Below are 25,580 nucleotides of genomic sequence, written 5' to 3' on the forward strand. Positions count from 1 at the left end.
AACTTGGAGATATCAAATTGAAAGATTTGGGTATGATATCGATAGGAGAGCGTGTAACGGAGGCTGTGCGTCCGTAGATTACCAAAGTCCGAGGCGAAGGAATGAACTATATTTTTCAAGCAAGTTGGCATTAGTACAACTACATACGTAGCACAAATCAGCGACAGCCAAGCTATGAGCTTTGAAAATGCATCAGACCCCAAAACACCCCATTTCCACCATTGGGTCCACTCCCCAGGAGTTTAGAGTTGTGCTACAGTTGCTACAATACTAGAGCTTCCATTGTATCATGAATAGAATTATAAGCCTTTTGATGGCCATGCTTGTGTGGTTGGGAAGAAGAGTTGTCTTTGGTTCTAGTTGCTCTGGGGCGGTTAGGTTCCTACTGGAAGATTCATGCAATATGACGTGCATAAATGGCCTATTTCGAGGTTATGTGGGTTCTGTAGGCGGATATATAGAACCACAGAGCAAACAATATATAGCCGGTGAGTAGCAAGCTAGAAGTCGATACATACTGCCTCTTGTATTTGCGATGGGCTAGATTAGACCGACCGAATGACGATATATACGGGATGGAAAGAACTATCGGCCACGTCTGGAGACAAATACCCAATCTATCACTCGGCAGGCAGAACCTTCCAGAAACCGGGTCATCCTGCCTGTCAGTCGGTCAGTCAGCCAGGCCTTATCACCACGTTCGCCACTCCACCGCATCTACCACATCCACCGCTCTACGGACAGGTAACCGCAAAAATCGATAAAAAAGAAACTTCGATAAAGGATAAATAAATAGGCTACAATGTATCTACAGAGGTAGTTTATTTTTGACAACCCACAAATCCCTCCCGGCTTGCACTGCACTGCCAACTATGTGTGTATCTATCTACCATCTACTGGAAAAGTTTTTCTCGGACGCGCGTACTGCGTCTTGAAGTATCACTCGTCCTGGTACTCCGCCACGATAGGTGCATAGCGCATATGTAGAGTGGCATTATCTTATCAGCGGACCCCTGTGTGCGGTGATCCTGGCGAGATACTACTAACACCACGACGACGCGAGGTATGGAGTGATAATCTATGTGAGGATAGTAGTGTGTTTTGTAAATACGTACCTTTTCTAGCAGCAAGCCCTAAAGAGCAAGGGGTCTAGCCCCAGTGGTAGCAGAAAGAGAGAAAAAGAGAGAAGATGGGAACAAATATGAATACAAAAAACCCCGGTCACTAAAATATCCCGGTATTCTACCCGTTACTTACTGGCCTTCAAACATACATGTACTTGACATGACTAACTACATAACATTTTAAGTTTGGGGTATTGGTACAAAAGGAGATTGATATAAAACAAGAGTTACTCACTACTAATCATGTCAGAGAAAACAAGAAACAAGAAAATAATAATAATACCAGAAAAAAAAGTAACAAACAAACGCCAAACGCAAATGATGCCGCCAACAGCCGCCCCACCTACCCATAGGAAAGATTTTTTTGTACTTGGAATGTCCCCCGTTCAACAACTACTACACCTACCACCTCTCCTCGGCACTGTCTCCTCCCCAAGTTGACCAACCTACACTTCCAGCGCTCCTAGGCTCCATCTTGGCCTTTCTCCCAACAGCTAATCCAGTCTCCAAGTCGATTCTCTCGTCGTCTTCTTCATCACTGCTGATATCATCTGGAGACCTGTTCATCCTTTGCAGCGGCACGTTCTCCCCATCGCTATATGTGCCCGGCAGCTTCCCCAATATTCTTTCTGCCTTGCTCGGCTTCATCTCACCCGCGTGGCGGATGAGCCCATTCGGATTACCACCGTTCCAAGTCCTTCCTTCAGCTGGGTGTCGGTTTGCACCGGGCCATCCCGTTCGCGTATCATCGCCTTGGTCAAGCCCCATACGCTCTCTCTCAACTCTTACAGCCTCAGCAGCGATGCGCCACTCATTGCTCGTTTCCCAGTTCCATCCATCCCCGACGCCCGAGAAGCGCGGGATGAACCACTTCCACCACTCTTCCCGTGGGCCGAATACACAGCGGAAGTTGCGCGCTCTGCCGAGATCGAATGGATGGGGGAGCTTCTTGGTGGATTCCTCGAGGATGTAGGAGTTGTAGCGACGGAACTCTTGTTCGCGCTCATGCTCTCGCTCGGCGGCGTAGTCGAAGGTTGGGTCATTTTCTGGGTTGTCGTAGAGATGGTGTGCGCCAGGCGCTGGGACTCCACTACGCGAAAGTGTGGGTGTTGTGTATCGCACTTTCTCCAAAGACTCAATGGTTGTCATCCCAGAGCCTACGAGAGTGAGATGCCAGATGGTGAATCCGCTCAGTACCAATCCAATAATACCCGAAAGGACTGCTAGTAGCACCCAGTTTACTGGTGTAAAGTCATCAACCGGGTATTTACTGCTTGCATTTGAACTCAACAGCTCCTCGTAGACATATGCTGAGCTAACTACGAAACAAAGAAGGCAAAATACGGAGGTGTAAATCAGAAACAACATGAACGCTTTGTAATTGAACATTCCGAGGCAATTTGCGAGCCATGGACAATGGTGGTCCATTTTGAGGACGCAGGTCTTGCATGAACTGCAGTGGTGGGTGCGGTCTGGTTTGTAGCATTGGCATTTCTTGCAGAAGCGGGCTTGTCCGGACGATTTAACACTTATGGAAGAATTAGTCGACGTCTCGGTTGTTGGGAGGGAACTATAAGAGTGTTTCTAAGGATTGTTAGATGTTTCCCTCAAGAGATAAAGGGAGTGAGTAGGTGGTCACATTATCAAGTGGTGAACCCGGATTCGTAAATACAGCTGTAAAGTAGGACCAGTTTAAGAGAAAATAGAGGGTTAGGCCCAAGAAAGAGAGAAAAATGCCTAAGGGGTCCGTGAGATCAGCAGACAATCCCTGGGGAACAATGTCGATCTCCGAGGAAGAGGAGGCTCTTCGGCATGGGGGGATAATGCGATACCTTTGGCTCCAGCGATATTATTCCAGCAGATACTGTAAGAGTATGTGTACACGGCCCATGTTGAGACTCCGGATATAAAAACAAGAGGGAAATAGCACAAGAGACTGCAGCATAACCTGTCGATCCGACGACAGGATAAACGGGTTTTCCGGTGACGTGGACCCGTTGGCGAGAGTATTGGCGAGTCCATCGGTCCAATGTTTGTGAATGGACGTTTTCAAGCTCTACGTTTAGCTTGACACCTGGTTGGTTCGAGAGATGTGTTCTATTCCAGAAAAGTCCCGAAGAAAAAAAAGCTTCTAGATTGATTCCCACTCGAGTGATGGGGGTTTGGGGTGTGTGGGAGGGAGATCAGGAGTTGAAGGAGCACAGGGGATGTTGCATATGTGGTGTAGTACTGAGTACGGAGTGGTAGAGCGGTACCTGGCACGATATGTCGCTGGGAACAAAGCGTTCAAAGTTTGCAAAGAGTACTTATTTACATCCAGCACAGCAAGTACTAGCAGCTGTCTTACGGTGAGGGAAACCGTTGAGGGTCGGAAGAGCGGCAGGCCGAGCAGCTCTGTATGTATGTATGATGTATTTTTGTTTTTCTAACGCAGGAGGGGGATAGAGTAGATTCAATTATGCATATGCTCAGTGCACTGTGGACTCCCCAGCTGCTCAACCTCAGCCTCCTGTCAAATAAACAATGTTATTGTAATGACGAAAGTGCAGTTATTTTTGGCATTTCGGGACTAAGTTAGAGCAGTTAGTCAGGGCCCATCTCGCTCTTGCACAGCCCGACCGACAGCCAGGCTGCGAATCGGGAGGCACTGCAGGGAAGCTTCTGCTAGAAACGGGTAGCGTTGCTTTAATGGACGCGAATCAGTCACCCGTTGCTGTGGCAGGCGACTAGGAAAAAGGGAACCTGGACAAGGGAAACCTCGCGCGTTTTCTCTATCACCACTCTCTTTTGCTGTCTTTCGACAGATCCATTCCTTCCTCTACCATACATCCCCTCCCCTGTCTGCACAACGTAACTGTGCAGTGCGTTTACTTATTGAATTTTGTCGATCGCTACTCGGGCCAGGTGAGGGGCTCCACTCGAAATACTTATATAGAAGGCTTCCATCCATCCCACTGACACCCAGAGAACTGTAGGTGCCATTTCGTTCTCTTTCGACGACACACTTTAAAAAGGCCTTGGTTGTCACTTGATTGTTGTCTTCCAGGTCAACTGCATTCTTTAAGATCCCGTCACCTCTACGACTCACGTGTGTCGAATATATCGTGTAACGAGCACATCGTGTGTCAGCTACATATAATTACTCTGGAGAAATAAGAAGTAAGCGGATATCCCCCATCAGCTGCCCCCGCCCCCCTCTATCCCAAGACTCGATTTCGATGTTGCATACCTTCTGTTGGGGTAGAATATATTTAAGTTTTGTTGCCAATATCCCCCCCTGTATCTACTTCCTACCTATTTCGTCCCTCCACAATTCTCGGTAGTCCCATACTCCTGTTTCAAGTTGGCCGTCGGTGATTGGTTGCGCAACATCTTGGAATCTAAACGCTGACGACTCACTGGTACCCTGTAGTTTTAGTTCTTACCTCTGCTACCCTAGATAGAAGAGCTGCCTACATCCACCCCCTCTCCCTTCTAAGTCTTCTCCCATTTTCATCATCATAGTTATCGGCAACAAAGATACGTTGCGTTTAACCGTCAAGGAATAAAGGGAAGGAACATACCAGATTCTTACTTCATCTCCCTCGACGTCAGAATGTCGGCCGCTGAGTACTACAATTCTGGCCCAGCGCCAATCAACACAAATTTCCCCCCGAACCAAAACCCTCCTCATCCCTCCTCATCGCCCGCTCCTTCACACTCAACAGTCTCGCCCATTAATAAGCCTTTGCCTAACCAACCAACATTTCCACCTACACACGGTGGTATCGGTTACACAGATGACTTTTATGGGCGTCACCACTCAACACAATCTATTGATGTAGATACGTCGTATCATCCGCCCGCGCACTCCCCCCCGGACTATCGCACAACAACTCATACTCCAGCAATTACGATAAGCAACAACCATACAATGATGGAATCCCTTTGCATGACACACGGCCACAGAATTACCAGAATTACCCACCGCCCATGCCTGCGTCTGCAGCGGAGATGGGGATGATGGGTGGGAAGAAGCCGAAGCGAAAACAGGCGCCATTCATGAATAATACTCACAAGAGACCATGGTTCTGTTGGATAATATCTACCATCCAGGTTTCAGTATTCATTGCCGAGATTGCGCGTAATGCAATCCTAACTGGAAGTCCGATTATGATCAAGCCGCAGGTTAACCCTATGATTGGGCCTTCAACAAATGTACTCATCAATATGGGTGCACGATTTGTACCTTGCATGAAGCTTATCGAAGGTGTCACCGATCGTGCGGATATAGCCCTCAACTTTCCGTGCCCCACGGCGACCACATATGACGTCGCCGACAACAACTGCACTCTCTCGCAATGGTGTGGTTTTGGGGGTGATGAGATTCCAAAAGATCTGGGTGGGAAATCGTCGAGCAAGGAGCCCGATCAATGGTGGCGCTTCATTGTGCCTATGTTTTTGCACGCAGGGATCATTCATATTGGCTTTAACATGTTATTCCAGCTTCGAATTGGAGTCGATATGGAACGTGAAATTGGTCCCATCAGATTCGCATTGTGCTATTTTGCGTCGGGGATTTTCGGCTTTGTTCTGGGCGGCAATTTCGCTCCGAATGGTGTACCTTCAACGTATGTCTCACCCTAGAATAATGTCTTACCTTTCATCCCACTAACTATTTACAGTGGCTGTTCCGGTTCTCTTTTTGGCATAATCGCGCTCATGCTCTTGGATCTTCTCTGGAACTGGACTAACCGGCAGTCACCAATGAAGGAATTACTCTTCCTCCTTCTTGATATCTGTCTTGGCTTTGCCATCGGTCTTCTTCCAGGGCTCGATAACTTCTCCCATATCGGTGGTTTTCTCATGGGTTTTATCCTTGGTATCGCTCTTCTCCACTCCCCAGTCAATCTCCGCCGAAAGATTGGTGCCGGCGACCCGCCATACACCCCGATGACTCCCGCATATATGCACGGTGCCAATACCGAGGGAGGTTCATCTGCCACGCAGGGACACAGTGCATCTGTTTTCATCAAGTCTCCCACCGGATTTTTCAAGGGCCGCAAGCCACTCTGGTGGGCTTTCTGGATTGCCCGCGCAGCCGCCCTAACAGCAGCACTCATCGTGATGATTGTCTTGATCAACAACTTTTACAAGTATGAGAAGAAGTGCACATGGTGCAAGTATCTCAGCTGCTTGCCGGTCAGCAACTGGTGTGATGTTGGTAACTTGACCGTCACAACTACAGAAACAACGTCAAGGAAAATGATGGCGAGAAATTTGGCGGCTTTTATGTAGGCGGTTAGGGGTTGTTGAGCCTGGCTGGAGGTCCAGCTTTTTTGTTGTTTTCTTATCTTCGTATTCACGGCTGGATGTCTGGGGTTGCTTTTTCGGGTTAATCTGGGGGGCCAGGTTGGGGCTGGCGATGTGCACAACAAACAAAAACAACAAGGGAAGATTTTGTGATTCCTCACTCCTTTTTGATATCTCTCTTTACCGTTTTATCTTTTTCTTTGCGTTCTATTTTATTCTCGGGGGTGGAGTTTTTTCTTTTTCTTTTTCCCTATGTTTAGTTGCGTATTGCGCAATTTATCTTCTTTGTGATAGTAATTTTCACCTTTTTTTGTTATGAAGGCCATCAATGCCTGCTAGGTGCTTGGATATCTATATGTAGTCTGGAAGAGTCTATAACAATATTTGGAAAGTATATATTTTGCGCCTCTCGCACTCACTGTGTGACGTGACATGTCCTTGAGTTTGTATCACGCTGGATCTGTAAAATGCCTTTCCTGCACGGTTTATCATGACTTCTTTAGTGTGGGGCTAGTCTCGTGCCCAAATCAATAAACAGTTCCTACTAGCGAATATAGTTAGACAAGTAATAGGGGCCGGTTAGCGTCGCTAGCGTGCGAGTGATCCTTTGTGAAGATTTTGTCTGGGTGAATTTGATTTATATATTCATTCATGGGTTCACGTAGCTCCTTCAGACACGGCGTATTGAGGATATAAAACAGACATAACCTCGGATCACCCGACGAAACCAAAGTGCTTCAGAAATGTTCCAAGTCTTGTTGGATGCAGATCATGCCTATCTGGGAATTTGTAGTTGGTGTTTTATTGACCGGGTTCTGGAACTTTAAATGCAATTTTTAAATATAAGCGAGTGATGATCCATGAACTACAGTAGAAAATGACAAGGGAGAGAAACAAGAAGGCTACACTATACAAAGTAGGTTTATACCGTCAGAGTTCGAGGAGCTATCAAACTTCAACCTAAAATGATGCCGCAGGGGTGCAGCGTTTTTAAATATAACTAATAAAATATTCTATCGTCGTTGTCGTCATGATCCATAAAAGTCAAACACCCCATCGTCCATACTAACAGATAATAACCTCTGGCCTATCAGTGTTTGTCTTTCCCGCGTCTTTCCCCTCAAAATCGTACGGTGGTGGTGCTTCTGGCGCTGGCGGTGGTTTGCGGCAACAACAGATAAATATTAAACCAAAGACGATGAATGTGCCAAGGACAACTGGCAACCAAATGTAGATACCGGCAGGGCCGATATCGCCCCCATCTGTATCTATGTCCGAGTCTTCCCATTCGTAGGTGTAGGTGTTTTCGGGCTATCATACCCATAAGTTTTGCTATATATTCTCAGTTTTCAATGTCTAATGATGGCTTCTTACTGTGGTTGTGTATGTGTAGTCTGGGTTATATCTCCATCCGTACGTTGATGAATATGTCAGAGTGTCGGGTGGATATTCCTCTGTCTCTGTTTCGCTGGCAACTTCAGTCGGTTCGGGGTATGGTATTGTAGCTGTTGTCCACGATGGGGCTTTTGTCATGACAAAGACTGATGGAGGTAGGTCTTCACCCCCGCTGTAGAAAACCGTCAGGGTAGTTAATTCGTTGGCAAAGACAACGTTTGTGGCCGCAGTAACAAAAGGTGGAGCCGTTGCTGGTCCTAAGGTGGTTTCCGCCGAGCTGACGATGTATGATGTTACATATGCTGGTCCTGCTAGGGTAAGCGTTACGGGAGTTGCTCCCCTCGTTAAGGTTGTTGTTATGGGAAATGGTATGGTCTCGGTCTCCTGACAAGTGCTGAAGGTCAGGAGTACAAAAGATAGTATAAAACGGAGATTTTGGGTTTGAATCCTCATGATTTCGGCCGTTCGTTGATGTCCAGAGTATAGAGTGGGAGTAGGTATTTATAGCTTTCTTATATACAGGTCTATTATCTACAGGCCGGGGGCATACTACAACTGGTATAGCGGGGTATTAGACGATGATAACTAAGAACCATTGTCCCTCGTATGTAATAAACGGTCGTCCATGAACCTGCTCTTTGCCCGTTGATCAACTACAGTACACCTTAGTAGTTCAAGTTTTGATGCAGGAGAATCTTTGAAAATGTGATATGAACCTCAATCCTGGGAATGAGGGGCTATGAAAGTCTTGCTCTAAAGGCATTGGACCCGTTTCTACTAGTAAGTGAGGCTGTGCTTTTTCTAATCGTCATAGAAGGCTTGCATGGAACTACATAGTTTGAAAGGTATATATTTGCTTTTTATCCAAAGACATGTGGATTGTAACTCTGGAGATGTTATGTAAATTCGCTGGAACCGATCAGATCGAACGTTCCATAATTTTTTCTCGGAGGTCTATTCGCTTGATGTGTTATCTGGAGACGTGCAGCATATATATATATTTTTAGACTGCATGTATAACTTTATTTCACTCAAGTTTTATCAGAAAGTATCATTCACCAATAAGTACAATGGGATATTCAGCTTATAGCGCTATATGCCGTAATAGAGAATTGTTTCTGCCAACCTTCAGTCATCTTTTTAGAAGAGGCCTCGATGTGCACGAACTTTATACAATACCGCGAGGTCAAGTCACCTTCCGGAGCTAGATGGGCCAAAAGAAATTGAGTGCCTGGCCGGACATCGACATGACTTTGAAGTAGAAGGACGTACGTATGGTTTGGAAAGTCGTTGTTTATCCCCAATTCAATTTACAACCAATCGCAGGTATCATATTGCCAACGCCATGTTCTCCGGCATATTTAGATAAATGATGATATGTTGGGTAGGGATACCATGGGTAATGATTGGTTTTATCTTCGTATACCTGTACGACAATGATATGTGACACCCACAATGGAGTCTTGAGGAATCCGGGCACAGGCTTTGGACTGAACTGTATGTAGGTATTTAGATCGAATCGAAAGGCGCAGGTGAAGTGGAACTTGCCGAAACCTAGCGTATTGCCAAGACAAAATGGCACTGCCAATGATCTAAAATCCCGATAAATAGCCTACACATCTGGAATGATATAAAAGTTATACCAGCGGCCTCGTTCCTCCGTTGGAACTTGAGGACTGTTCTCGGTTGGAAGTTTCCGCGCCAAAAACAGCTATCTCTAAGATGTGAAAACGAAACTAAGGATAGCCATAAGACAGAATACATGCGTAAATACATGTATCGAGCAAACGTTTACAATAGCTGCTCTATGGGGTGCGAAACGAGGCTCAAGGACCTACGAAAACATGTATATGTAACTACTTTTCATTTCCTTGTAAGAAAACATGAAGAGGAATGAAAAAGAGCCTAGATACCAATCCCTTCCACACCTGTAAAAACTCTAAGAAAAGGAATGACAAATAAAGTAGAGCTTCCACATGTAGCCTCTGGTAGGTAATGACTTGAGTTACGATTATCTTCTATCTTCAGCATCTCCCATACTACCCAAAAACCTAATACCCATAATAATAATCGTCGTCCTCATAATTTTCATTCTCAAAGTATTCCTCCATTGCATCCTCGACATCAAGGTCAAAGTCATGATCATGATCATAGAATTCGTCGTAATAGGGGGAGGGGGGGTAGAAATGGTCAAAAGGTATAGAAAGTCTTTCGAATATCTCCACCGGTGCAATGGTTTTAGGCCCTTTCGGTTTAATGTCAACCATGAGGTCTCTCCCCCTTTCCAGCAGAATTGTTGCTCCCGGATGAGTACGTGCAAGCTCTGTCATCGCTGAGTGCAACAGATCTGGCTTTAAACCTTCACATCCCGTCACGCCACTGAGCGTTAGCTCGACCAACAATGGCCAGTCGTCGATGTTCCTGAATAAACAATGACAGACTGGTGAAAGATCCGGACTCTCGGCTGGAATGGTAAACTTTGTAAGTCTATGAGATAACTTTGGGATTATTTCGCAAAGATGGTATGGAGATATTGCATGAATTGTTGTGTCGATACCTATAGGGATAGGGTGGCATTCGGCGATCTGAAGTTCTGTGATTCTTGTTCCCAAATCGACATAAGCGCTTAGAATCGTATACGCCAGTTTTTCCACCGTTTCCAAGTGTAGAGACTCAACATTCGGCAGCATTTTTGCGATGAATGCCCCTAACGGCCCAGTCTCTTTGAGCCAAGTTTTGAGCGATAACTTCCGCACCTGCGGGAGGATTTCTGAGCCCACCTCGTTCGGAACTAAATCAAAAATACTGCGGTTGTTTAATCGACCATCGAGTTTAAGATCTTGTAGTTTAGAAAAATCCCCGTTTACAGACAACTTTCCAACCCTCTGGACGCACTGCAATATGTCCCCCATATTGGTCATGATGTCCAGACATTCAATTGACTGTATCGATTCTGGAGGTAACCATTCCAGGATCATACGTGCAGAATAATCAAGAACTGTACTGTCATTATAACATATAATATCCAGTGTCTGTAGTCCCGTGCACTGAGAGATGACATTCCGAACCAGGAAAGGAGAGAGTGAATCCAAGCGATCGGAGTAGGTAAAAGTGAGCTTGCGGATGTATGCTGCAATGTATTTGTAGTCGTTCAAGAACTTGCAGAGGGCCTCTCTATTTATGCTTAACGAAAGTTCAGAGTAGATGTAAGGCAGTGCGGCAATCCTAAGAGCTCGACAAGTCGCACCGACCCCGATCATACTGCGGCATCGAAATATAAACTCCTCACTGCTAAAATTGGGCTGAGAATCTTCCCAGAGACGATCAAGGATCTCAAGAAGAATATCTCTAGGTAGATCCGTCAATAGCATGTTGAATTACAGTGGAGTCTCGATAATAGCATATGGTCGGGAACGGATTTTCGTGTGCCACTATCGGGGATATGCTTGTATCGAGAACAACTTTGCCCGTACCGACCCGTTTGGGATTGCCCAACTATATGCTACTATCGAGGATATGCTATTATCGAGGTTGCTACTATCGGGACTCCACTGTAATGGCTCGACCGACACGAGAGGATCCAGTTTGGATTAGGCTAGCTAGCATTTGATAAGCGATGTTAGTTTGATGTCTACATTCGCGCGAAATAATGAAATATTTACCTTTTTGGATTGGCTTAAACTTTCGAATTTCGGTGGTTGTAGTATGGGGGGGAGGTGTAAAGGAGTTTGATAGCTGGAGTAGTGGTTCAGGCGTCCTATTTACTAAATACGACATTGAATGCATGTGGTTACTTACGTACACAAAGCTCGACGCGGGAAAAATACATGTACCGTACACCCTTCATGTGTTTCACGACAAAGCAAATAGATGGCCAACGGAACATGAGATTATGTTTTATGTTTCGATATCATATCCTCTAACAAAATATTTTCTACATAACTACCAAAGCCCGATAAATCAATCATGGCCTAGTCTTTCTTACTTTGAGGATAGAGTGAGACTCAGCGAGTAGCGTGAGCCAAGCCCTAACCCCGCAAATAGAAGACCTCAGGCTCCACTGCGTGCAAACGACTAGCTCAGGTAGTTCATGCACAAACGTACCCCTACGAATTAAATACTACGATGATTTTACGTTACTAGGGGCCCGGCAGGAGTTGAGCTTACTATCAACTATTCTTTTTACTACGCAGAGCGCTCTATGGTACAACATAAAGTGATAAGAATAGCTGGTTTGCTACTAATCCTACTCTTTCTTCCACGCCTCAAACTCTATCGCTAGATGTTCCTTCAGCCTCACAAACGACCTTTTGAAGTTCATGCCGCATCTCCAGCACTCAAAATCCTGCGACAGTTGCGATTTTCTAGTGTCACTGCTTTGCCTATAGTTCCGCTCAGATTTGCTTAGTGGCAATTCTTCTATGTTTACGAAGAAGTTTGTATTGAAAGAGTCTGTGCACTGTGAGTGAATATCAAGTGAGACGAAGAGTGTGAAAGAAGGAAGGAAGGGGAAAATACTATAATGCAGCGCCTTCTTTAGGCAACTCGAGTAATTATCCCTCGATATCACGTGGATATGGAGATGGTTCATGCTCGGTCCCGCATGGAATCCGACCTTCACCTCACTCTCCCAGTCTCTCCCCTGAGGTCTCACTTCACCGTCAACAAGCTCTCCCATTGCCTCCCGTTGCTCATACTCCTCCAACTTCTTATCCTTCTCCGAGAACTTCCCATACCGGCGCTTGAGGTCCTTGGAAACTAGTTTCTTGAGCGTCTCGGCCTGCTTCTTCATCTCTTCAAAGAACACTTCATCCTCAAGCGCGTCGAACGGGTTCGCTAGGCATTTCTGTGGGTCCCGTGGGAGGAGGAGGGCGTGGATACTGGCTTTGGGGTAGAGGTCCTTGATGAACACGCATGCGCTGTTATGCGCTATCACGACGGTTGGTGGGAAGGACTCTGGCTTTGCCAGATATTCGCCGAGACCGTCACGGCCGGGGAAGCCGGAATATTTGGGCTTTTTCTCGGGGGGTGGAGGCGGCGGGGGACGGTTCATCAAGGCTGTGACTTTTTTCTCGGCTTTATTAGCTTCTAGTGGGGTTACTTTGTACCCTCAGGGAGCTGGACGAACATGCGCTTTTGGTGTCAGAAGTGGAGGAGGAGGGCTGGGCGCGGTCGACTTCATCGCTGGGTGTTTTGCGCTTTTCGCCTGGCTTGGAGGTCATTGAAGATAGGGTTGCGCTACAGCGGTTTCGATACCCTTTGGTTGGATGCCTGGTTAGCTGGATAGCTCCAGGCACATGCTTTACACTTGCTCTAGAGAGTCACTCGACTTACAGCCTCTGGTTCTGCGTAGAAAACGAGGGAATAGAAGCCTAGCAATCTTGATACGCGGTTATTCAGTGAAATCGAGCTCTGTACGATGCGCGCGAAGCTCTCGCGCAGATCCTGTCTGTTGAGATGAGGTTGGACTTGGACTAGGTATGTAGTAGCTGGGTGACTGGACTGAGCTTGTGCGACGTCTTGGCATTACCTCGCGGGCGAGCCTCATGACGTCACTTGCTTCATGCAACATCACTCACGCTTTCGATGATGAAAAATGACTACATCTGAAAAGCCTCTTTCCACCTTCCTTCACCAGTTTGATATCGGCTCTAGCAAGGCAAGGTGCGGGATATTCGCTTGTGCGGGATGACCCAATGATAGGTTGGGAATTGGAAGCCCACCCTTTGCCCACAAGCCAATTCAATTAATGCCTAGAGTATCCACTCTACCTACAAACTAGTATTTATTACCGAGCTGCATAGTGTTCCCAGTGTAGATTTCTTCTTATCGCCCATATGGATGTATTGATACAGGAGCTGCAATTGGTTTCTCTCTTTGTCTACTCCACTAGTACCCATACTCGCGTGTAGCAATAAGAACCAGAAAATGCAAGTGACAAAGCAGGGATTATTTGTATGGAGTGGCGCCGATCTGCCATACAAACTAGGCATTTGCATTTTCTGGTTCTTTATGCTACATGCGAGTACATGCATAGAAATCTCTGGCATCGGACCAAACCTCCGCGCAGACTCGCATGAACGGCTGGCAGCTCTCCACAATACCACGATAGCCAACGTCATCATTCATTCAACAGGTCGATTCTAGTGGAGAACAATGAGCTCATCAAGCCTTACTCTAGGGATCTATAACTTCGAGATGTTGCCTGTCAATCGATCTGCCGTTTCACTGCTCCACTATATGAGAAAATGTTTGCCCTACGCCGCACCGCTGCCAGATCACTCAACATTCGGCACACCCTCTTCACTACACGGAAATTCTCCCCCAGAGTCGCTCAAGTCACGTCGGCCTATATCACCACTACTAGAGGCTTCGCAAAGCACGCAACTATGATTGATGATCAAAAATCAATGAGAGATAACTATGGCATGGACCATACCTCGGGCTATAAGCAGCCTGTATGGATCGCCACTGAGCCTTACAGCAAATTTCCAGAGTTTCCAAAGTTAGACAAGAATCTCAGTACTGAGGTTCTGATTGTTGGTGCTGGAATTGCTGGTATAAGTGCGGCATATGAGTGTGTTAAGAGGGGAAAGTCAGTCACCCTCATTGATGCACGAGCCGTTCTGTCTGGGGAGACCGGAAGGACTTCCGGACATCTTAGCAGTGCCTTGGATGACAATTACTACGAGTTGATCAAAAGTAAGTAATCCAGAAGTGTGTGTGTGGGAGAACATGCGGCTAATTGAACCTTCAATATAGCATTCGGCGAAGACGGTGCCAAAAAGGCTTTTGATTCCCACCAGTACGCACTTGAGCATATCGGTGAAGTCGCAGCTGCAGAAGGCATCGACTGCGAGTACCGAACGCTCCCCGGGTACCAGATTGTCGAAGTACCGGACAGCCACCCCGACTACTCCTCCAAGAACGATCTCCCACAAGAGCTCGAGGCCTGTAAAAAGCTCGGGATCAACGTAAACTACAATGAGAAAGGCAGCATAGGTGAGGCCTACACCGGGGCCGTCCTCGAGTGGCCTAAGCAGGCGACCTTCCACCCTACAAAGTACCTGAACGGAATCCTGAAATCATTATCAACCAAGCACAAGGGTCTGTTCCAGGCATACTCCCACACCCGTATGTCAAAGCATAAGGACAGTGGAAGTGGCGTCACAGTAACCACTGAAGGCGGCCATGAGATCGACGCAAAACACATGATCATGGCCACCAATGTCCCGCTACACATGCTCGAGGTCATCGACAAAGAAGCCTTTTATCGCACGTACTGCGTTGCCATGAGGGCACCCAAGGGCGCCTACAAAGACATTCTCATCTACGACAACGGCGACCCCTACGTCTACGTCAAGAAGACAGCCCACCCGGATCCAAAGTACGAGTACATCATCACCGGAGGCGAAGACCACAAAGTCGGGCAGGAAAGCACCGAAGGGTACGAGGCCCACTATAAAAAACTTGCAGACTGGACACGCGCACATTTCCCCTTTGTGGAGGACGTGGAGTTCAAGTGGTCCGGCCAGATCGTGGAGCCGAACGACTACATGGCGTACATCGGGCATAACACTGGCTCCGACAGGGACGTTTACATCAACACCGGTGATTCCGGAAACGGCCTCACACATGGTGTTATTGCTGGAAAGCTTTTGAGTGATCTGATAGAGGGTGTCGATAATCCTTGGGCGGGGCTATACAGCCCTCGAGAAAGCCGAAGCCGAGAACTATTCCCGATGTCATTAGCGAGAACCTTAACCAGAACTTGCAGTACAAGAGGTACATCGCATCGGACGTATCAGACATTGAGGAGATCCCCCCATGCTCGGGTGCGGTCATGCATGGCGGATTGTCGAAGCTCGGAAAGCCGATCGCGGTGTACAAGGATGGCGAGGGCAATGTCACCAAGTTTTCGGCGATATGTCCCCATTTGCGTGGTGTGGTTGCGTGGAATGCGTCGGAGAAGAGTTGGGACTGTCCAGGTATGTTATTCATCAACCCTCATCTTTTTCAAAGGAAGGTACTCTAACTGATTTCTTTCTTAGTTCATGGATCTAGGTTTGATGGACTTACTGGAAAGTGTGTTATGGGACCGTCGAACAGAGGACTTGCGGCGGAGGATGAGGCGGCAAAGCAGGCACAGAGTGGGACTTCGGGCTAAAGCATTGAGCGCAGTCGACAGCTGACTATTAGTACTGGTGATAATTTATGATTCTAAGTAAAAGGTTAATATATATACACAATTACATGTAGCCTATCAAGTAACTCTCGTGCAGTTTGAATCGTTAAATCATACGTGATACCAAGGGCCTGATTCAAGGCTTAGAACCGCATATATGGACTGGGCTGGTTCTCCTTATGGCTGACGCCAACGTCTCAGCCAGACCCCAGAGTGTGGTTAGTGTTACTTTCGCCCTTGATGGGGCCACTCTCGCCAATTGGACGGCGTACTATAAGTCCATCCGAACACCTTTCTCAGGTTTATTTTTCAGCATAATACACTAGCAAATCCACCATCACAGTTTCCAATACATACCATGTTCTTCCGAACAGGCCAAGTAGCTATTTAGACATAGCCCGCCCCCACAACCACTACTCTTCACGTGCGAGTGATAATCCATGATCAATTTTTCCATTTATCTATTCGATTGTTGGTTAATTGTGTGGGCCCCAGACGGGGCTATAAAATTTCCATCCACCTACACAGAGATGTGTGGTTATGTTGCAGAGGCCCTATGAGATTTATGCGTCAGTGAGGGAGGACTACCCGCACTACTAGTTGCTCTATATACAGAGGATGGGGAAAGAAGACTGATTCTTTCTTTCAACCTATATTCACTACCATTTCCTTTCTCAGTTAGGGTTATCGTCTCGTGCCCCCGTGCCTTTGTGTTTATCGATCCCCTCGCACCACTAAAAAAAAAGAGGTAGTAAATAGAAATGATCAGGTCTTGAGAGGAATCGAACCCCATCTCCATGGCAAACGTCCTACCACTACGAGTACAAACGGCGCTGCAGCTAGCTGCAGGCTACATAACCCGATGCTCATATGCTTCCACGCAAGCCAAATCAAGACACATTACCAAAGCTACATGTACTAACGTGGTTGTAACTAGTCAAGCATATGTGTTATTTCCGAGACCTATATACAAAGTTAAGCAGCACCGACCTGACTCAACTACATGTATCATCACTCTCATCTTCTCCCATTCGACTCAATTTGAGCAATCCTTCTTGAGAACCAGCTTGTAGACCTCCAATAGCAAAATCTCAATCACCAATAGCCCTAGAAACGCCGATAACGATAGCTTTGAAGACTCTCACTCCACTAGCTATAGTGTGGTCTATAAGGACACTGGAGACGAGGCGAGGTTTGGGGTACCCTCGAGGTAGCTTATCCTTGTTGACCTCTGTCCTTGTCTCCCCTCGAGGTCCGGCAGCGTTGTCCTCGAGGACGATAAAGAAATGACCCGGTGAACCAAAAAAAGTGATGTTTCTCAAAATAAAAGGTACTTTGTCCATGGCCTCATCTGATTAGGGTATATTAAGTGTGTATTATAGCCAATAATTGTCCCCGGAAGTTCTCGAGGCAAGGGCAAGGATACTCGGCCTCGTACACTACATGATTCGAGTCATCTTTCTTGACAAGCAACCCCGCCCGACCTCACATGGCGAGGTCTCGATCACCAACAGCCCTGAAAACGCTGATAACGATAGTTTTGATGAGGTCTCCTCAGCTAGGGTTTTGGTATGTCAGATATTGTCATAGCCTCCGGGCTGCATACAATCTGAGTTATCAATTGACCAATCAACTCTTCAGCTAGGGTTAGGGCTATCAATCATAAGCGGTCACTCGCACTGGAAATGATTCTTGGGAAAGCTTTCTGGAGGGTGGCTTGATTAGTTGCTGGTTGGGGCTGATTCCCTCGGGAGCAGTATTGTATGTTACTGGCGACTATTATGGAGCAAATAAGGCCGTGATTAGAGGTTTATCTACAAGAACAAAAGACCAAGAAAGAACTGACAAAACACCAGCACCACAGCACAGAAAATAGTGCAATAGCAAAAAATCTATATATACACACACCCCCCCGCCTCCTTGCGCCCACCCGCTACACCTCCTCTCCCCTCTTCCCCTGCATAAGCTTCCGATACGCCTCCACCACGCCCTTCCTCTCCACCGCAAGCCCCTCCCTCCGCGCCCTGCTCCCCGCACTCTTCGGCACCCCATCCACATCCACAATCCCCCTGCTATGCAGCACCTCCCTCGGCCTTGCCAGACTAGGCGGCGCCGGCGCAACATCCCCAAACTTGGGCGCCTCCCGCTTACTCGCTAGTATGGCCCACGGATCCGGCGACGCCGCCCTCCGCCGCTTCCTCCCCCCGCCGCCACCGCCCTCGCCATCGCTATAGTCGCCCTCGTCTTCAAGCTCGGGCGCGGGAGCGGCCTTGGCGGCATCAGCTGCCTTCTTGGCCTTCGGCTTCCGTGGCTCCCGCGCAACCTTCAGGTCAACGGGCAGCGAGGCGTCCACGCGGCGGTTAAACTCGCTTAGCGACTCGCCGGGCTGGATCGTGAGCTGGTCTGCGGCGTCTTTCATTTTCTGCTCCTTTGCATCTTTGGGGTCTGGGTCTGCGGTCTTGCGTTTCTTCGAGGGGGGGGGCGGCCGTTGTCGGGGCCCTTGGGGAGGCGGCGGGTACCGGCAGCGAAGGCGAGGAGGCGTGTGAAGGCTTTAGGCGTGTCGTCTTGGGATTCGAAGGTATTTTTGGCGCGGCGGTTGCGCTTGGCGCGGAGGCGGGACTTTGTGCTTGAGAGGTTGGTAGTGGAGGCAAGGGTTGTGGGGGGGAGCTCGAAGCTGGAGAGGGGGATTAGTGGGGTGTTTGTGGACAGATGGGGGAGTGGGGGTGATGAGGGAGGGGAGGAGAGAATTGGGGGGATTGGGAGGGGGAGGGAGGGGGAGTTACTCGAGGGCGGGGGCGCTCTTGTTGCGGCGCTTCTTGTTTGGCATTGTGTATATATATTTATGGGGGTTGTGATATTCTCTGGTGTTGATGGTGGTGTTTGTGCTGAAGAGGTTGAAGAGGTTGAAGAAATCCAAGCTTTTCCTCTGAAGAATTTCGTCTCGAGCCGCAGGGCTTGGCAGACAGGGATTGCAGTTACCCGCAGCTCAGTAACTCTGACACCGCCGCATACAAGTGAGAATTCAGGCACACACTCTCATTGACACCGACACAGACACAGACACAGACACAGACAGTATCCTCAGTTCTATTCCCATCCATATCCCCCATATCTACAAAATTATTACAGAGAGAACTCAATCCCTCGCTCTCTCTCACCCACTCACCCACTTACCCCCACCCAGAACAATGCCCCGCCTCAAGCCCGGCGCAAACCAGGGCAAGAAGAAGCCCAGCGCGCCCAACACCCCGCCCTCCGAGGAAGCAGCAGCAGCACAGGCAGACGAAAAGAAGCCGCTCACCCCGCAGGAGATCATTGGCGGCAAGTCGTGGACGGGGAAGCTCCCGCAGGCGCTGTTCTACGAGCTGTGTGTCAAGAACGGGTGGCAGAATCCGGAATATGTCATTGTTCGACTCCCTCCCCCCCTCTCTCTCTACTTCAGTTTCCATTCCTAGCTCCATCACTGACCAAAAGCCCGCATAGAGAAAAGAAGGCACCCTCGGCTTCATCTCCACCGTCTACATCCGGTGCAAAAACCCCAAAACCCTCGCCGTCGAAACCCTCCACTTCCGCCCCCCCACCGAGCTGCCCAACGGCCTCCCGCTCGACCCTCCACCGCACAAACCAACGCAGCTCGAGGCACGCCACTACACAGCCACATACGCCCTCCACCGCGTCTCCAGCATGCGCAACATACACCTCATGCTGCCCCCCTCGCACCGCGGCTACTGGGCCACCTTCGAGGAGGTCAAGAAGGCGTGGCTCGAGAAGAAGCATGCCTGGATGTATGAGGCCGACCCCTTCCTCACCAAGCGCGAGCACGAAGCCGCACTCGCGAAGGCTGCGCGTGTCGCTGCTGCCTCTGGCGGCGGCGGCGCTGCTGCAGCGCAGAAGACGGAGCCGAAGCCCCCCTCGCGCGGATGGGACAACGTCCCCACCGTCGATATGTCTGCCGTGAACCGGCGCGCCGTAGAATCACTCGTGCGGCGGCACCACGTCTGGAATCCCACGGGGACCGTGATGCCTGCCACTGCGCGCGACGCCGCGGTGGCCGAGCTGGCGGGGCTGGGGTTTAGGAGGGTGCATGCGGAGGAGGCGTGCGGTGCTGCGGGGGACCGCGAGGAGGCGCTGGAGTGGCTGCTGGTGCATGTGCCGGAGGATGATCTGCCAGAGCGCTTTCTGCCGGGCAACTATGGGACGGGCGTGACGCTGCAGATGGAGCTGGAGTATCCGGCGAAGAGGCTGTGTGCGAATGGGTATAGCATGGATCTGTGCCGGGATGTGCTGGTGCGGGTTGGTGGGGATGAGGCGCGCGCGGCGGAGGTCCTGATGCAGATATTGCTGCATGGCGATAGTGAGGGTGAGGGCGGTGAGGGTGCGGGCGTGGGCGGTGGTGGTGGTGGTGGTGGTGGTGGTGGCCCGCAGCAGCAGGAGGAGGAGGAGGAGGATCTCATCTCGTTCGACGACCCGGTGGTGGATCTGTGGCGCGAGGAGCAGACGTCGCTGGAGGCCATCTGGGGCGAGCGCTACACCCGCGTCTCCGACACACGGTTCCGCGTGCGCCTCGACCTGCGCGACCACAGCACCACATCGACCATCTCGCTGGACCTACGGAAGCCCACGGCGCGCGGGCTCAACGGCGAGTACCCATACACCATCCCCGTCATCTCGCTCCTCGAGGAGAAGAAAGACACTACTACGACTACGCCAGGCCTCCCCGCATACGTCAAGCTCAGCATCATCCGCCAGACAGCCACGTTCGCAGAGACCCTCCGCGGCGAGATGATGGTCTTCTCGCTCGTCGACTGGCTCGAGGGCGAGTTCCCGCGCATCCTCGAGAACCCTGGCCGCCTGCGCGACGTCGCGGGCGCGGTGTCGGCCGGCGAGACGGCGCCGGAGACAACAACGCTCCGTGTTGGCGGAGGAGGAGGAGGAGGAGGCCGCTCGAAGAAGCGCCGCCCGAGACCGCCGATCGACTGGATGCCCAACCATCCCGAGTCCATCCGGCTGTTCGAGGCGCGCGCGGCACGCTGGGAGACCCCCGCGCAGCAGAAGCGCATCGAGGCGAGGAAGCGCCTGCCGGCGTGGAACCTGCAGGAGGACATTATCGCCGCGGTCGACGGCGCGCAGGTCACCATCATCTCCGGCGAGACGGGCAGCGGGAAGAGTACGCAGTCTGTTCAGTTCATCCTCGACGACATGATCCTGCGCAGGCTGGGGCGCGCCGCAAACATCATCTGCACGCAGCCGCGGCGAATCTCTGCCTTAGGGCTGGCGGACCGGGTGGCGGAGGAGCGGTGCGGGACCGTGGGAGACGAGGTGGGCTATGCGATCCGCGGCGAGTCGCGGCAGAGGCAGGGCGTGACGAAGATTACGTTTGTGACGACGGGGGTGCTGCTGCGGCGGCTGCAGATGGGGGATAAGCTCGAGGATGTGTCGCATGTGGTTGTCGACGAGGTGCATGAGCGCTCGCTGGATACAGACTTTTTGCTCATCCTACTGAGGCGCATGTTGGCTGTGCGGGAGGATCTGCGGGTCGTGCTGATGAGTGCTACGCTGGATGCGGAGGTGTTTGCGGAGTATTTTGGCGGGGCGGAGAAGGTGCGCAGGGTCGAGATTAGGGGGAGGACGTTCCCGGTGCAGGACTTTTATCTCGACCAGGTGATTGTCAAGACGCGCTTTGATGCTGGGGGGCGTATGCTCTCGTCTGCGCAGGGCGGCGGCGGTGGAGGAGGAGGAGGAGGCGGTGGTGGTGGTGGTGGTGGTGGTGGGGGCGGCGGAGCAAAGAGTACGGTCAGCGCGGAGGACCTCCGCGGCGTGGACCCGGCGGTGGGGAATATCATCCGCGGGCTGGGAGACCGCATCAACTATAACCTGATTGCCGCGACTGTCGCGCACATTGACGAGGAGCTCGGCGACCAGGAGGGCGCCATCCTCATTTTCTTGCCTGGTTGGTCATTTCCCCTCCTCTCTTCCCCTTTGCTGTGCGTGGTCATGAGATATCACTCGGCATGTGTGTGTGCTAACCAATGATCGCTGCCACATCATACAGGAACAATGGAGATCCAGCGCTGCATCGACGCCATAAAATACCTCCCCGACGGCCACCACCGCTTCCACACCCTCCCCCTCCACGCCTCCCTCCTCCCCGCCGAGCAGCGCCGCGTCTTCAACCCCCCACCGCCGCCCAAACGAAAAGTCATCGCCGCCACCAACGTCGCCGAAACCTCAATCACAATCGAGGACGTCGTGGCTGTCATCGACACCGGCCGCGTCAAGGAGACATCCTACGACCCCGCAAACAACCTTGTCAAGCTGCTCGAGACCTGGGCCTCCAAAGCGGCGTGTAAACAGCGCCGCGGCCGCGCTGGCCGTGTCACGGCTGGAACTTGCTATAAGCTCTACACCCGGAACGCAGAGGCCAAGATGCCGGACCGCCCGCAGCCGGAGCTGCTCCGTGTCCCGCTGGAGCAGACGTGTCTCGGCGTAAAACACATGGGCGTGGCCGACGTGCAGTCCTTCCTGGGGTCGGCACTCACCCCGCCTGCCACTCTTGCCGTGGACGGGGCTCTGCGACTTCTAGAGCGCATGGGCGCCCTGCGGCCCGACGGCGCGCTCACGGCGCTCGGGAAGCATATGGCGATGATTCCGGCGGATTGCGCTGCAGTAAGCTGATGGTTTATGGCGCCACGTTCGGCTGCCTTGACGCCACGGTGGGCATCGCGAGTATTGTTACGACACGGTCGCCGTTCGCCGCGCCTGCGGAGCAGAGGGAGGCGATGAAGGCTGCCCGTGCGACGTTCGCGGGCGTGCCGGCGGCGGGGGATCTGGTGGCGGATCTGCGCGCGTATGAGCGGTGGGCGGAGCTGCGGTGTAGTCTTGGCATAAGGGAGCTGCGGCGGTGGTGCGAGGAGAATTATCTGAGCCACCATGCAATGCTGGATATCGCCTCGAACGGGCGGCAGTATCTGGATGCGCTGAAGGAGATTGGGTTTTTGCCGCTGGGGTACACGCCCGGGGTGGGCGGGGGCGCAGCAACGGGGTTTAATCGGCATGGCGGGAATACGGCGCTGCTGAGGGGCTTGCTGGCGGGCGCGTTTGTGCCGTGTGTGGCGCGCGTGGTGGTGCCCGAGACGCGGTTTGCGAGCCGGGCGGTGGGCGCGGTGGCGCTGGACCCGGAGGGGAGGATGATTAGGTTCTATACGGAGGATGCGGGGAGGGTGTTTGTGCACCCCGGGAGCACGATGTTTGCGGTGACGGCGTGGGAGAGGGATCAGTTTTTGGGGTTCTGTACGAAGATGGGGACGGGGGGGAGTGAGGGGAAGGTGTTTTTGAGGGAGTGTACTCGTATGTGTTTTGTTTTCCCCTTTGTTCTCTTCTTCTACTTCTTTTTGGGTGGTTTGGCTGTGGTGGGGTGGATAGGCTGACAATGTGTCCGTGGAACAGCAATCAACGCATACTCGCTCCTCCTCTTTGGCGGCGACCTGGCGGTGGACACGATGGGCCGCGGCATCACGGTCGACGGGTGGCTGCGGCTGCGCGGATGGGGGCGCATCGGCACGCTGGTGGCGCAGCTTCGGGGGATGCTGGAGAGGGTGCTGGAAAGGAAGATTGAGGAGCCCGAGATGGACCTGGGCGATAACGAGGTTGTGGGCGTGGCGAGGGGGCTGTTGGAGGGGAATGGCATGTAGTGTGCACAGTGGGTTTGGGTTTGGGTTGGGGGGGGTGGATGACTGACGACTAACTATGGCTGGCTTTTGCGTCTCCTTTTTTTGATCCTCTTTTCTTTTCTTGTTTTCTCTCCTTTTGTGTTGTGTTGTTTTTATAGCTACCTAAGTAGCTACTTGACTTGAGCAATGACCATCATGAAGCCGTATGGCATGTATGTACGTACTACGCATACCGGGGTAAGGGTCTGTTGGCGGTGGCCGACGTCCGTGGGCTTGGGTTGCAACAGTCGGTTTTCTCGCTGTCGATGGACTTACCTCTGCACCCGTAGTACTTAGCTATATGCCGATTGAATAGCATTGGTTGTGCTGAAACGATCATCTCTGAGTGTTTCTCGGCCCGTGGCTTTTGTGCGCTCGGATTGTAGTAGGCGGGATAGATAGGACGTATATATATTTAAACTCGACGTCTCTCAGTCGGGATCTCAGTATATATCTTAGGTCCCCCCCCCCCCCAATGCCCGCCCCCAGGATCGAGCCGGTGCCAATGAAAAAAAGTGGCTGAAGCAGTGTGTGTACATGTACAAAGATTCCTTCTCGCACCCATTGATCTTGAAGAACTAACACTTGGGAGTACACTGCTTCACCAATTGCAAGTAGCCGTCGATCCTTCACAGTAGCCCCCACGCCACCTGGATCACGAACTATCACTCGCAACTACTATCCCCCCCTCACCACCGCTTAAATGCGGGTTTCAGTCAGTCTCTGGGTTCATGTCTAGTCTAGGACGTTGGGTCGACACTACGTTGGTCGGTCGGTGGGAGGGCTGCTCAAGATGATAGCTGGCTGGCTATGGATCATGGATTCTCACTCGATCGGTGAGGGGAAGTCGCATCGGGGACGTGGGGGGTATCGATGTTACTACTGATATGATATGCTCTATGGTGGGTGTATGCTTACTCGCCTGTACCGGGAGATGTGGATATGTATTTCCCGGTCAGTCATGCTTACCTTAATTAAGCTTTGAGGCAGAATCTCGATCGTCTTTTAAGCAGGGGTGAGGAGTAAAAGGGGGGGGGTGTAATACTTACTGGCACGTATGCGTGACCACCGTATATATTGGAGAGGAGGGGGGTTTGGGTACATGTTGTAGTAGTTACTCGTAATATTGGTGTGGACGATTAAGACTATTGCCCCGGGTTGCCAGTGTTCTAGGCCCTCCTGTGTTTGGTGAGCAGTAAGCTGCTTGTATGGATGTGTACGAGCTACATGTATTTTCTTAGCTAGCCATCCGTAGCTTCCTAACTCAGAGGTCAGCATTCGGGGCACTGCGCTGTCTGCCTCGCGGAGGCGATGGGAGTAGAGATGGGTGATTGTAGGATAGAGAATACACATGTCACTACTCGAACAGGCACCCCAACACGTCGCAGCATATGCGCCAGCTCCTTATAGTAAGGTTGCATGCAATTAATGGATTAAACAAAAAAAAAAAAAAAAGCCAGCTCCTTATAGAACCTATAAAACTACACCGCGGCACCCACAGCTACAGCTAGACAGAATCATCACCGCCCCCCCTCCCCCCCCTCCCCCCCAAACCCATATCCTGCATCCGAGTACATAAGTATAAAACTTTCAGATAGAGAGATATCTCAAACACAAAATGCATGTAGCTTGAAAAAAAACGCTCCTAGCATATTGGATGCGTTCCTCGTTTTGGATCATACCCACCCGCGCGAGAGGAGGCGGAAGAGATCGGGTAGCTCAGGGGCCATTGCCGTAACTGTAAGGTTGCATGCAATTAATGAATTAAACAAAAAAAAAAAAAAAGAAAAAAAGAAAAAAAGAAAAAAAGATCATACCCACCTTCATGGATTATCACTCGTGCACATAAAAACTGGTCCGCAACGTGGTAAGAGC

At 50.7% G+C, this 25,580-nt stretch overlaps 9 protein-coding genes across 9 annotated transcripts; 4 read left to right on the forward strand and 5 right to left on the reverse strand.

Moving 5' to 3' along the window:
- Window positions 1–1,526: 1,526 nt before the first annotated feature.
- Window positions 1,527–3,146, reverse strand: LAJ45_09692 (uncharacterized protein; the record flags this gene model as incomplete). The annotated part of the gene is made up of 3 exons (XM_046119232.1): window positions 1,527–2,708; window positions 2,764–2,861; window positions 2,957–3,146. The coding sequence occupies 3 exons, from the start codon at window positions 3,144–3,146 to the stop codon at window positions 1,527–1,529; spliced, it is 1,470 nt and encodes a 489-aa protein (XP_045967554.1).
- Window positions 3,147–3,340: 194 nt separating this feature from the next.
- LAJ45_09693 (uncharacterized protein) lies at window positions 3,341–4,567 on the forward strand (the record flags this gene model as incomplete). The annotated part of the gene is made up of 5 exons (XM_046119233.1): window positions 3,341–3,520; window positions 3,987–4,028; window positions 4,100–4,144; window positions 4,282–4,283; window positions 4,537–4,567. The coding sequence occupies 5 exons, from the start codon at window positions 3,341–3,343 to the stop codon at window positions 4,565–4,567; spliced, it is 300 nt and encodes a 99-aa protein (XP_045967555.1).
- Window positions 4,568–5,096: 529 nt separating this feature from the next.
- On the forward strand, window positions 5,097–6,401 carry LAJ45_09694 (uncharacterized protein; the record flags this gene model as incomplete). The annotated part of the gene is made up of 2 exons (XM_046119234.1): window positions 5,097–5,734; window positions 5,789–6,401. The coding sequence occupies 2 exons, from the start codon at window positions 5,097–5,099 to the stop codon at window positions 6,399–6,401; spliced, it is 1,251 nt and encodes a 416-aa protein (XP_045967556.1).
- Window positions 6,402–7,481: 1,080 nt separating this feature from the next.
- Window positions 7,482–8,264, reverse strand: LAJ45_09695 (uncharacterized protein; the record flags this gene model as incomplete). Its single annotated transcript, XM_046119235.1, has 2 exons — window positions 7,482–7,727; window positions 7,791–8,264. The coding sequence occupies 2 exons, from the start codon at window positions 8,262–8,264 to the stop codon at window positions 7,482–7,484; spliced, it is 720 nt and encodes a 239-aa protein (XP_045967557.1).
- A 1,598-nt stretch (window positions 8,265–9,862) lies between these two features.
- On the reverse strand, window positions 9,863–11,182 carry LAJ45_09696 (uncharacterized protein; the record flags this gene model as incomplete). Its single annotated transcript, XM_046119236.1, has 2 exons — window positions 9,863–10,275; window positions 10,369–11,182. 2 exons carry the CDS (start codon window positions 11,180–11,182, stop codon window positions 9,863–9,865), a joined length of 1,227 nt encoding a protein of 408 aa, XP_045967558.1.
- An 875-nt stretch (window positions 11,183–12,057) lies between these two features.
- Window positions 12,058–13,359, reverse strand: LAJ45_09697 (uncharacterized protein; the record flags this gene model as incomplete). Its single annotated transcript, XM_046119237.1, has 5 exons — window positions 12,058–12,263; window positions 12,330–12,875; window positions 12,940–13,068; window positions 13,146–13,191; window positions 13,342–13,359. 5 exons carry the CDS (start codon window positions 13,357–13,359, stop codon window positions 12,058–12,060), a joined length of 945 nt encoding a protein of 314 aa, XP_045967559.1.
- A 700-nt stretch (window positions 13,360–14,059) lies between these two features.
- LAJ45_09698 (uncharacterized protein) lies at window positions 14,060–15,978 on the forward strand (the record flags this gene model as incomplete). The annotated part of the gene is made up of 4 exons (XM_046119238.1): window positions 14,060–14,513; window positions 14,574–15,451; window positions 15,520–15,799; window positions 15,863–15,978. The coding sequence occupies 4 exons, from the start codon at window positions 14,060–14,062 to the stop codon at window positions 15,976–15,978; spliced, it is 1,728 nt and encodes a 575-aa protein (XP_045967560.1).
- A 1,951-nt stretch (window positions 15,979–17,929) lies between these two features.
- Window positions 17,930–18,823, reverse strand: LAJ45_09699 (uncharacterized protein; the record flags this gene model as incomplete). The annotated part of the gene is made up of 3 exons (XM_046119239.1): window positions 17,930–18,447; window positions 18,516–18,670; window positions 18,780–18,823. 3 exons carry the CDS (start codon window positions 18,821–18,823, stop codon window positions 17,930–17,932), a joined length of 717 nt encoding a protein of 238 aa, XP_045967561.1.
- A 361-nt stretch (window positions 18,824–19,184) lies between these two features.
- On the forward strand, window positions 19,185–23,687 carry LAJ45_09700 (uncharacterized protein; the record flags this gene model as incomplete). Its single annotated transcript, XM_046119240.1, has 5 exons — window positions 19,185–19,403; window positions 19,480–21,946; window positions 22,049–22,662; window positions 22,767–23,343; window positions 23,443–23,687. 5 exons carry the CDS (start codon window positions 19,185–19,187, stop codon window positions 23,685–23,687), a joined length of 4,122 nt encoding a protein of 1,373 aa, XP_045967562.1.
- Window positions 23,688–25,580: the final 1,893 nt, after the last annotated feature.

Source organism: Morchella importuna (genome assembly GCF_003444635.1).
Source record: "Morchella importuna strain M04M26 chromosome Unknown Morimp01GS038, whole genome shotgun sequence".
Lineage (NCBI taxonomy): Eukaryota > Fungi > Ascomycota > Pezizomycetes > Pezizales > Morchellaceae > Morchella > Morchella importuna.